The 13,029-nt window shown below is 47.4% G+C and overlaps 1 protein-coding gene across 5 annotated transcripts in view; it reads right to left on the bottom strand.

Moving 5' to 3' along the window:
* Positions 1-2,510: 2,510 nt before the first annotated feature.
* LOC123757091 (cartilage acidic protein 1) overlaps positions 2,511-13,029 on the bottom strand; it is a 293,121-nt gene continuing 282,602 nt past the window's right edge. For all 5 annotated transcript variants that reach the window (XM_069323801.1, XM_069323802.1, XM_069323799.1 and 2 more), the window contains one exon: positions 2,511-2,778. In XM_069323801.1, the coding sequence (XP_069179902.1) occupies positions 2,685-2,778 (94 nt within the window). In that variant the 3' untranslated portion in view covers positions 2,511-2,684. The remainder of the gene's footprint in view (positions 2,779-13,029) is intronic.

Raw genomic sequence — 13,029 nt, 5'->3', positions numbered from 1 at the left:
CAATGAGAACGCCAAGGAATTTGCCATCTACTTTGTTACAAATTTTGGTATTGTTAATCCTGAGATTCATTTGATTTGAGGATTTATTGCCAAACAAAATATAGAAAGTTTTGTCAATAGTGAGGGTGAGTTTGTTGGCAGTTAGCCAGTGATGGACTTTATTTAGCTCAGTATTCACTGTGACATTTAGAGCAAGGGGGTCAGGACTGGAGTAAATGAAGGTCGTTGTCGTCAACAAAGAGAATTGGTTTGAGATGTTGGGAGGCATTTGGAAGGTCAATAATGTAGATGAGAAAGAGGAGAGCGCCAAGTATGCTGCCTTGGGGAACATCAATGCTGATGGGTAGGGTGGGAGAAATTGAAATTGATTGAAATAATGAAGAAATGAAATAAGATTGTTTCAATTGGAGGGTCAAAACAAAGAGCCAACTGGAAGAACAAACCCCACTAGACTTGGGGTCATGGGTGTCACTGACCCAACAGGCAGCATGACAGACACAGAAAGAATAAATTTCACCCTGAGGCACAGATGACAAACAGTTCTCAAACTCACACAAGGCAAGAGCAGATTCAGAGGATATATCGACAAGCCACATTGGTAAAATGTGGTAAATTCTGGTAAATTCTGGTAAATTCTGGTAAAACTCATTCACATTCTGGTAAAACCCAAAGGGAATTACCAGAACCCAAAGGACTGCCCAAACAGGACACTCAGGCACCGGGGATGCTCACTGGGAATTATAGAAGTAGACCGATTTAATGCGGCTGTGAAGGTGAACCTCAGCATTCAAATTCAAATTGTATTCAAAAGAATGTGTGTACAAAGAACATAGGAGTAATATAAAATTGTGGGGACAGAAGTTACACATACTAATAAAGCCACTACTATTCAAAGTGTTTTGGGCAAAACTTAAAATAATTTAGGAAAATTTAATTAATTAAAAATGTAAGGGAGGTAAGCACCTAAGTTTAAAAAAGAAGTAAGCAAATAAAAATGAGAGAGTTCAAGAAAAAATCAAATGAATACAATTTAAAGGTGATTCTAAATGATGATAGCCATAGACTGTCATCATTACTTTAATAGTTTACTTAGACTGTCATCAATAGTACAGTAGTTTATTTACATTAATAACAGAATGGAAATACTAAGGTGTAATTTTGAAAAGCAACTGAACGTAACAGAACACATAGTATAATATAGTATAATTTAAGTTTAATGGGGGTCAACACTTAAAAATAAACAAGGCTCATAAGGGACATGAATAAACACTTTATCAAAACAATGCAAGATTTAGATGACATAGTGAAAGAGGACATATTTCTTAGTAAATAAAAATTTAAGATAAGAGTAAACAGAAAAATAGTTTAATATGAGGGAAAATGTGAGTTAAACTAATTACATGGTATTGATTATAAGATATTACATGATATTAAGTAAACATTTCTTAGTCTCTCTTTTACACTGGTTGAGAGACATACAAATATTAATTACATTTGGGAGATCACTCCATAATTTGGGACCCCTTGATTTGTATTGTATTTCTGCTTTGTTTGGTCTAGCTCTAGGAATGTCAGATATATTTGTTCCATGTGTTGTGACGATGAGTTCTGTTACAGCCTTCTGGGAAGTGTTTAAGGTCAGGATTGGCATTCCAGTACAGAGTTTTATAGATATAGAGAATGTTTGAGAGTATGTGCAGACTTAATATTTAACATGTTCAAAGATTTCAGTAAGGGAGCAAAGAAGATTCTGGTCCTGGTCCACGGAGGAGCTTGTGATTCATAAGGGTGTGTTGGGTTGCTCTAGGCTTAGAGCTGTCCAGGCAGGTGGCTTCAGGGAGCCCCTTGGAGGAAGACCTCCCAGAAATAAATAATAAGACTAAATGAAAAAGATGAAAAAGCAGTCACTGCATGCTTAATAAATGAGTTTTAGGAGCAACACTGAATTTCCTATACTGTACAGGGTGTCCCTGATTAGCTATCTATTTATATAAAATTGGATTAATTTGTTTAAATACTTGTTGTTTATTGAGGTCTATCATATTTAATGTGTTATAAAAAAATAAAAAATCTTAATTATTTAATCTCTTTTCAGAACCATAACCCTAATAATGAATACACAAGACCACACTTTAGCTGTCATGTCGTATCAAAAGATTGCAATATAACGGTAATCAGAGAAAGATTTACAAGGAAATGTCATCGAATTGGTCCTACACACAAAGCAATTCATGAATGTTTGAACAAATTGAAAAGTACTGGATCTGTATAAAATGTGTTTTGTAATGCTAAGGTTAAATTTGAAACATGCAGGGATTCAAACGGAGGACATGTTTAAAGTTCAAAATAAAGATTTGACTTACAATTTATAAATCTTTGTTTTTGTATCAAAATTAGATAAAACATTAAATTATGTAGGTTTTAAATAGATTTGTCCATAGAAAAATTTGTTCATAGAAATAGCTAATTCTGGAATACACTATACAGTAGTCTAAAGTAAAACTCACACAACTGTTCATAAGAACATTTATTATTATAGCTCAATAACCAATGAATGAACTTTCACACACACAATTCAACTAATACATTTTCTGAAAAATATAAATCTATGGTTATTAATTAGTATTACTCTTTAGCAACTAGCAACCTGCGATGTTTGTGCAGCAAAGGTATGACGACTTGCCTCACCCGGGATGGGAAACTGTCATCTCCAAATTAACACTGGATGCTTCAAGATTAAGTACTCTGAATTTTGTGTCAGGCCATAGCACTTCCAACCTGAAAACATGAAAACTAATTATTATTTAATTTTAATATATAAACAATCATACAATTCTGAGTACTCCTACATTCAGAAACATGTAAAAACAAGTAAGGGGTATTTTATCTTCTGATGATTAAAACTGGTTGATAGGATTTAATCTTCTGATGATTAAAACGGGTTGACAGGATTTTATCTTCTGATGATTAAAACTGGTTGACAGGATTTTATCTTCTGATGATTAAAACTGGTTGACAGGATTTTATCTTCTGATTATTAACCCTTTAGTTGCGAAAAACCCGAAGAGGAAGCCGGTGACGCAGCAACCGACGCAAGGCCCCCGGGGGTCGAACTCTGCGATCGCGAGAGAGGCGGAAGGGAAAACCTCGAAGGAACCAGAACAGCCGAGGAAGCGAAACCCGACCCGGCGGGTAGACCACCATCGTGAAGTTCAGGCTCTCGCACAGCCCCTCGAGCAACCGCCGGGTGACCCGAGGGCCCACCAGAAACAGACAAAGGTGGGACCGCAGCCGCAAGAGAGACTCCGGAGGGAGAGACAAGGAGGCGGTTCGAGAGTCCCAAACGAGACCCAGCCAAGTCCGAACCTGAGAGGGAACCAGATGGGACTTCCTCCAGTTCACCAAGAACCCGAACCCGGCGAGCTGGGAAAGAACCAAATCCCTGGCTAGCAAGCAAGCTGACCGGCTGGGAGCCCAAACCAGCCAGTCGTCGAGGAAGGCCAACACCCGAATACCTAGGAGACACAAACGAGCCACCACAACCCGTGTAAGGTGCCAGGTTCAACCCGAACGGGAGCCAACGAAAGCAGTAACTCAAGACGCCCCACGATGCCCCACAACAAAACCGAGCCAGTCCCTGAACCGTGGATGAATCGGGACATGCCAATAAGCGTCCCGGAGGTCCAGGGACACCATCCAAGCGCCCGGCTCCAAGAGGAGCCGAACCTGAGACAGCGTAGTAATCCGAAAGGAGGGGCAATGAACCCAAGGGTTCAGACGGGACAAGTCCAGAATGAACCGCAGGTCCGCGCAGTCCCGTTTCGGAACTAGAAACAGACAGGAAACCCATCTGAGGGACGACGAAGTTTCGACGATGCAAAAGCGTACCCACTCCAAGACGACTCAACAGAGCGCAGGGGAAGAAACCTGCCCTGCCAGCCCCGACCCCTCCAAGGGAAAAAGAGCCACCCAACGCCACCGCAGACCGCCAGACACGACCCGAAAGGCCCATGAATCGTGGGACCAGGCATGGGCGAACAGCGCAAGCTGCCCCCCCATCACCCTGTCAATGGGGCAAACCGCGAAAGGGCCGGCGATCATTACGAGACCCAGAACTCCACACAGAGCGAACACCGCGCCGACCAGACGAGGGAGGGTCCACAAGAGCCGAACCCGAACCTGACACCAGTGGCCTCCCACGACGAGAGGAACCCCAAGCCCTGGCACGACCCTTCCGGGAAGACCCACCCCGGGACCCCCGGAAAACCAACAAGTCCGACATCGGACGACAAGCCGCCGATGCAGCCTGAATAAAGTGCGCCACGGCCGACTCCTCAAATAGAAGAGGACAAAAAGGAGAAGAACACCTAAGAGCCAGAGCCCAAGCAGATTCCACGGAGGAACCCAGCACCGTCTGCCGACACGCGAGACGGGAAGCATAAAACAGGGAAACCGCATCCCGCAAAATCGGCGTGAACAGCTTCAACAAGGCAGCCGATGAACGCGCAGCCGAGGACAAGGTGCCGGACCCCGGGATGGACCCAAGTGTCCTCACATCCTCCACGAGCCAATCCGAGGACAGCTCCAGGAGGGAAAAGAACCGCAAGGCCGAAGCCAAAAGGCCCCGGGCGCGCAAGTCCTCCGCAATGAGCGCCGCCGAAAGGGTGGGAACCTGCACATGGAGCTGAATAACGCCCACATCGCAGGGAAGGGCAGGGGCAAACAAGCACTCATTCAGGTACTCAAGATCGCACCCCAGGAAAACCTGAAGCACCGTGGAAGCTTCCCGCCACTCCAGCATGCGGGAACGACAGAAGGAATGCCAGGAATCCAGAACAAACAAGGGGCAGTCCGCTAGCCAGGAAAACTCCGGAACCTCGTAACGGAGCCAGAAAGGGAACGAAGTCCCAAACCAGAACTCGGACGGATCCATTTCTGAGGCATAATCCGGGTCACGCAGGAGGTAAGGTGCAAAGGCCACCCGCACCACACAAGGTTGGATGCGATAAGCCGAAAACCTCCGGAAAGACGGAACCGACGTACCCGGGAGGAACACGGAACTGAACCCGGGGAGGGGCCGACACCAAATCCAACTCGTACGCAGAGGGAGGGAAAGAAAACCACACTCCTTGTAACAATAAGCCCCGCTCAGAGGGAAGAAAAACTCAGGCAGAGTCTAGCGCGGCCCAAGGCCCCCAAGTCAGCCCCTCCCCAGCCTCGAGGTCCTTCACCACAGGACCCGAGGCCGAGTCCTCTCCCTAAGTCCCGACCCCACAAGACAAGGACAGAGCAGCCGGAAAAGCTGGAGGAAGGGAGGCCCACTGGTCGGACCCCGAAGCTTCAGCCGGGAGACAAGACTCGAATGCCTCTGCCGCCCCCCCCCGGAAGGGGCACCCCCCGAAGCTGCCCGAGTCTCGAGATCAAGTAACCCCTGCTCCGACCCCGAAACCCTCAGTCGCTTCGGGGCCGGAAGCAGGGGGGGGGGCCAGAACGAACAGAAGGGGAAAGACGAAGAGGTGCGGACTGAACCAGGATCGAAGCGACCCCCACCCCCAAGTCCGGGTCTCGAAAAGCAAAGCGGGGCAGCCCCGGGGCATCCGGGTGAGCAACCAACCAAGCGCATTGCAACAGACGAAACCTAGACTGCAACGCACGCGCCACCTGTACCCGAAGAGAATCATCAGAGGATTGGGTAAATTGAGTCACAAGCAAGCAGCAACACTCACAGGACTCATGGTCGAAAGTATCACCGACCCAAGAAGCAGCGTGGCAGAGGCAAAAATAATGAGGGGTCACCCTGAGACAAGGGGACCGAGCAACCCTCAAACTTGCACACAGCGAGTGGGGACTCCAGGGTCACATCCATCGGACCCACGCGCCCCCTAGGGGATTCCCAGGGTCCTGAGCGTTTAATTTACGAGGACTTGTGCTCAGGTAGTCCCAGGCAGGGCGCTGCTAACCGGCGCCCAAAACTACCAAGCGAACTTCTATAGCTGTACCCCAGGGACGTGTACACTCACGGGGACCTAGCAGGGGGCACTACCGAGGAGAACAGTGGAAGGGCAAAAACTAATGAAATAATAGGACAGAACCCCTCCCACCAGGCAAAAAGAAAAAGAAAAGCAAAACCCCGCAAGAGGACAGCAAACCCCAAGGAACAGAGCCTGCCACTATGTCGAGAATACAAGCTGTGCAGCACCCTGCGCCCCCACCAGTGCAAACTGCCTCTTACCTGCTGGTAACAAGGGAGATCAGAACACCCAAGAGCCCAACGGGCGGGCGAAAAACCGAAAGGTAAAATGGACCAGCAGAGGCAGACCCCGAGGAGCCTGTGGAAGGTGGCCCCAAGCCCCAAGGGCAGTACTTACAGGGCACCTAGGGAAGTAAGTAAGTAAGTAATTATCAAAAGAAGGCACCAAACCGGGAAGGCTATGTAGCACCATCAAATACGCAAAATAATCAGAGGGCGCTAAATATCACCAAGGATGCCAATACGAGAACAAAAACGCATAAGGCGAACGATATCAAAAGTATCCGAGTCACCAAGAATTCTATCGAGGGACAGGTGACCGCGAGGGGCGGTCGGAAAGCAAGACACACGCTCGTCCTGGAAGTCAGGACATTCAAGAAGGACATGCACGACCGTAAGAGGGACAATGCAACTAGGACAATAAGGAGCAGGGCGGAGGCACCTAGGGAAGGCAGCCCTAGGTGCATGCAGCCCGAGTACTGAAGATAACTCCTGGCTTTCGCACTCACAAAAACAAACACCACACGCAAAGCACAGTGCTGTAGCGACACCGGAGCCAGAGCACACGACCTTCACCTATAGCATCAGCCTCAAGAACTGAGGTGTGGGTAGCTGGCGTGGAGGGTCTGGGGCTTCCCCTTCCCCCTCCCGGGGAGGGGGGAGCTGCGCAGACAGCGGCGCAGCAGCGTGTGATGTCACACTAGTTTGCTTGTTTTCTGTTGGGGAGTTCTATCCACTAGTTCAGCTTTTGGTAGCAATTTTAACCAGAATAGGTGTTTGTTTTGAGGCGCTTACCTTTCTGGGTGCCTGTTCCGGTCGATGGCAGACATAGAATGCTTCCAACCACACGGGGGCATCTATAGGCCATTGCTTCCCTTGCCTCTCTGAGGGGGCCCGGTTCTGGCCGTGGTCCCCGGTAGGCCTAAGAACTCCATACACATGACTGATGCCAAAGTTTGACATTAGCATATCAGCCTGGGATAGCTCCAGGGAGCCGACGGGGCTCTCCCCAGAAAAAACAGACATGGATTGACAATTGAGGGGTAAGGTAGGTTACAGGGAATTTATTAGGTAGTGCTTCATTTTTATCTTAAACTGGTTGAGAGAGGTACAGTCTTTAACATGGTTGGGAAGGTCATTCCACATTCTGGGTCCCTTGATTTGTAGAGCATTTCTAGTTTGGTTAAGTCGTACTCTTGGAGTACAACTTAACCTATATATTATGAACCTATATATTATGTGAGAAATCTTTAAAGAATTCTAATAAAGAAAGAGATCTAGGGGTGGTTCTAGATAGAAAACTATCACCTGAGGACCACATAAAGAATATTGTGCGAGGAGCCTATGCCACGCTTTCTAACTACAGAATTGCTTTTAAATACATGGATGGCGATATACTAAAGAAATTGTTCACGACTTTTGTTAGGCCAAAGCTAGAATATACAGCGATTGTGTGGTGCCCATATCTTAAGAAGCACATCAACAAACTGGAAAAGGTGCAAAGACATGTTACTAAGTGGCTCCCAGAACTGAAGGGCAAGAGCTACGAGGAGAGGTTAGAGGCATTAAATATGTCAAAACTAGAAGACAGAAGATAAAGACGTGATATGTTGACCAGACCACACACTACAAGGTGAAGGGACGACGACGTTTCGGTCCGTCCTGGACCATTCTCAAGTCGATTGTGAGAAGATCTCACAATCGACTTGTGAATGGTCCAGGACGGACCGAAACGTTGTCGTCCCTTCACCTTCTAGTGTGTGGTCTGGTCAACTTACTTTAGCCACGTTATTGTGACTCATCGCCTGCAAGAGGTGATATGATCACTACGTACAAAATAGTAACAGGAATTGATAAAATCGATAGGGAAGATTTCCTGAGACCTGGATCATCAAGAACAAGAGGTCATAGATATAAACTAGCCAAACACAGATGCCAAAGAAATACAGTATAGGAAAATTCACTATCGCAAACAGAGTAGTAGATGGTTGGAACAAGTTAGGTGAGAAGGTGGTGGAAGCCAAGACTGTCGGTAGTTTCAAAGCGTTATATGACAAAAAGTGTTGGGAAGAAGGGACACCACGAGCATAGCTCTCATCCTGTAACTACACTTAGGTAATTACAGAAGCCTGCGGTGAGATACAAAGAAAAAAATGAAGGCACTCGGCACCAAAACCAAACACTGGGGCAGTCCAAAAGCAGGGAACTGAACATGGCCAGAGGCCCACCCCAGCACCTAACATTAGTATGTATAGCCAATAAGCACCGACCCAAATACACAGCCATGTGTAGCACAGGAGGAAAAATGGTAATAGGCAAGGAAAACCCCTGAATATGGACCAAGTAGCAGCCGGTAACGCAATGTACACAACCAACCACACAGTGTGGAGTGGGAGGTCGCACAAATACAGAGGGACACCACGGATATCAGGGTGCAGCCAGGCACTGAAGATAGGCAAGGAAGGAGTATTCAGAGAACAAAGACCAGGCAAGAAAGGAGGACACAAAAGCACGGACCGAGGGAACGATGGAGTGTCCAATATAGGGAAAAGACCCAGGTGCCAAAAAACTAACAAAAAGCACTGAAATGCAGGGCAGTGCCCCACAGTAAAACGAAGAACAAGATACACGGACAAAGTAAAGTCACAGAAAACACACGCAACGTGTCCAAGCAAAACACACAACACCTAACAACCCTGTTAGGAGCCATCGACGCAACCTTGTCAAGCGGGGAAGGGACAGAGTAAACAAGGGGGGTACATGCACATGGGTACACAGGAGGAAGCTGAGTACTCAAATGAGCCACAGACATTAAAAAGAACCTGACCAATGGCAGAGGAGGTAGGAATGGAATGCACTAGGAAGCGATGTGGTGGAGGCAGACTCCTACACACAGATGCAATTGTAAAGAACAGATGCAATTGTAAAAGCCCAGTAGGCTCAGGAAACAGCACACCCATTGACCGACAGTTGAAAGGCAGGACCAAAGAGCCAGAGCTCAACCCCCGCAAGCACAACTAGGCAAGTACCCCACCAAAAGTTGAGAACCAGCACCTGGCCAACAGAGTCGCCAGACAATACAATCTCACCTGCAGAGCTTAGACACGATCGTACCACAACACAGTTGAGCTGAGGAACACACCAGGAGCATCGCCAGTGGCTCACCCAAAACGGTATGCGTATAAGAGGCTGTAGGTATTGTAATTACTGTTACCCGAACAAAAACGTGAATTTTAAGTTGAAATATGTCTAAAGGTGTATGCCCAGCAGAAGACAAGGTGCAGCACAGAGGTGGAGGTGGCACCACACAGAGCCACCCCACCCCCGGAAGCAGGGAAAAGAATGAAGAGACGTCTCCATATATAAAATCCAGAACACCCCCAGCATATAAAGGCTATGACTGGAGAAAGAAGACGAGCGATAAACCGTAGAAAAAACCGCGATAAATGATGTGGAACACACGAGTACACCGCCCAGAAAACGAAACAAACCCCCCGGCCCCAGCGTGCGAGGGCTGGGGGGTACGAACCGCACCACCCATCTACCAGGCGGTGCGGCTCGTACACCAGTCGGACACACACACACTGTACATACACATATCGTACATACACCAACAAGGCGTACGTAATGAATACAAGGAATGTCGAAACAGGAAGGAGAGACGATGTGAAAACAAAGTAAGGCGAAATAAGCGAAAGAAAACGAGGAGGACGGAAGGGGGATCAACGAGTCTGAAAAAGAACCAGAGGGAAACTTTACCAGAAGTCAACAGACGTTCCAATAATATTGGAAGGTATGAAGAGGTTCGCAAACCAACGAGAACCACGACAAGCAAGCACAAATGCACAGAGGTACACATGGATAAAAAGAAACCCCTGATCAAGGGACATGCAGGGGATCCCGATATGAAGGGAACAGTATCGCGATGGAAGAGCAAAAAGGGGTAGGAAAAGGGGGTGAAAAACACCCCCAGGAATGACGGGATCAACGGACCCGAAGGGACACGGAACTGAACCCAGGGAGGGATAGACCTGAAACCAACATGAACGCAAAGGGGGAAGGAAAAAACCCACTCTGAGGAACTGCAAGCCCTGCACCGAGGGCACAAAGATCCAAGCGGAGCAAAACAAGGCCGAGGCCTCCCCCAGGCAATCCCTCCCCATTCACGGGAACCTCAAGGGCAGGACCCGGGGCTGAGGCGTACCCCCAAAGCCCCAGCCCCTCAAGGAAAAGCCAGGGCAGCCGTGCAAAACTCTAAGAAAGGGAGCCCACTGGTTAGACCCATACGGCACGACTGGAGGAACATGCTCGAATGCCTCGGCTGCCACCCCGGAAGAGGAAAACCCCCAAGACCACCAGAGTCTCAAACCAACCAGACCCTGCCCCAACCCCGAAACCCGCCTACGGCTCAGAGCTGGAAACAAGGGGAGGAAGGATGCACAACAGAAGGGGAAGGACTAGGAGGAGCAGAAGGAACCAGAGCCGAAGCGACTTCCACTTCCCCAACAACCAAAACGGGGCAGTCTCGCAGCATCCAGGGCCGCAACCAACCAAGAGTGTTGCAGCAACCTAAACCTAGCATGCAACGCCGCAGCTGCCTGCACCCGCTTATCGTCACCAGTGGCCTGGGTGAATGAGAGCACGTACAGACAACGCCTGCCGCACAACTCCGGGTCAAAATCCAGCGACCCAACAGGCAGCAAGGCGGAGGTAAAACAGGTGAGTGTTACCTTGAGACAAGGGGACAGAGCAACCTTTAACCCTCAAACCGCTAGGGGCCCAAATGGAATTCACACCCACAGGCGCAACAAAAAAAAAAATCCAAAAAATTCTTTCGTCTTATAGAAGTGTTCATTTTTGTTCCCTGATCACGGAAAAAAATAACAAAAAAATCGTAGGTGGCATATTTTAGCCGCAATAGGGTAGGGAAGTGTGGCAAAAAAAAGGCGTTGGCAGAGCCTTCGCCAGATGAGGTCTACTCCGCCCGAGCTGTCAGGCGGCAGTTGCCACAAATATATTATTACCTAATTATTTCAATGTCTCTGATTGATTTTTTCTTAGTTTTTTTGCAGTAATATTATTCCATACAGTGAATTGTGGTATATTTATATTATAAAATGTGTGAACCATCGCTGTACTCAAAATTATGGTGTGCATATTAGTGATTCAATTATTATGTTCATAAAACAATAAACAAATAGTTTTGCTGTTGTTACACTATATACACAGGTTATATATAAGTATTTGCATGTTTTGTACACCATAACGAACTACTAAGTTGGTCTTGTGAGTCAAAAAGCAACGAGGAGTGACCGCCAAACACCAGCGAGCCACTCACTGCCACTCCCTCCCTCAACACCACCTCACTCACCCTCATTCACCTCCCACAATACTCTTTCTGTATTTATTCACTATACACAGACGTTATATATACGTATTTACATGTTTTGTTCACCATAACTGTACATCTAAGCTTGTATGGTGAGTAAAGGCAGAAAGACGTAGCTACTCACACAGTCAGCTGATCGGCAGCCGCCCTCAAGGCCAGACGCACTAATATTTATCCTCCAACAATATTGTTTGTGGTGTTATTACGCTATATACACACATTATATATAAGTATCTACCTGTTTTATTCACCATACCTGAACAAATAAGCTGGTATGGTGCCCAAAGATCATAGTGGCCATCAGTAAACAACATGCCAAGTCGTGCAGACGACGCTCCTCCCTCACCAAAATGGCGGCTCCCAACCTACTCCTCTCGCTGTTATCTCACACTATACACATGTTATATATAAGTATCTACATTTGTGTTCACCATATCGAACCACTAAGCTGGTATGGTGAATGCAGTCAATAAATGGTGGCCACACACAGTCAGAAAACGACGCCACAACCCTCCCTCCCACAGCCTTACTCCTTCCTCCATGGAGCACAGCGCTAAATATCACCACAATCCTGCTATTATCAGAATCCTGGTCAGTTTTATCACAATCAGGGGGCTTCAGTAATACTATCACTGCTAAATAATAGCAGTATCATTTATATTATGGTATTTGTAGGCGATGCTGTGGTCACAAGCTGAACAGCGGTGCCATGAGCTCGTGCTGCATGTGCCAGCCTTGGTGGCTTGTTCAATACTGACGCTGTAACACCCAAGAATGTTGGCCTGGATTTTTTTTCTAGGTGGCATCTGGCAACTATCGGTCGTGGCTGTACTATAGCTGCCCCTATCCCAGGCGGGGCATTTAAATTATAGCGCTAGACACGAAATCATATATAAATGATGTGCGCGGTTTCGGTTTTGTCACTGATATCATTTATATATGATATGCGCGGTTTGAGGGTTAAACTCGCAAGACGCAAGGGGGACGCAGGGGGTCACATCCATCGGACCACAGAGCCCCCGCGGGTTTTCCCAGGGCCCTTAGCCTTGATAACATGCTAAGGGAAGCCCAGGCAGGGTACTGCGAACCTCCGCCCAAGTCTACAAAACAAACTTCTAAAAGATGAACTCCCGGGATGTGTCCACTCAAAGGGGCCAAACGGGGAGCACCACCAAACAGAAAACATATATAGAAAAACCCTTAGAAGTACCAAGAGGTACCACAAAGGCAGAACCTCCACCAGGCAAAACCAAAAGAAAAACCCCCAAGTGGACAATGTACCCAGGCAAAACAGAGTTGGCCGCTGTTATAGGTGAAAACTAACTGTGCAGTACCCCATGCCCCTGCCAGTGACGAAAACTACCTCGTACCCAGAGACAAACAAGGGCAG

The sequence above is a fragment of the Procambarus clarkii genome, chromosome 13, assembly GCF_040958095.1.
Source record: "Procambarus clarkii isolate CNS0578487 chromosome 13, FALCON_Pclarkii_2.0, whole genome shotgun sequence".
NCBI classification, from domain to species: Eukaryota; Metazoa; Arthropoda; class Malacostraca; order Decapoda; family Cambaridae; genus Procambarus; species Procambarus clarkii.
This window is presented reverse-complemented; position numbering and strand designations above follow the sequence as displayed.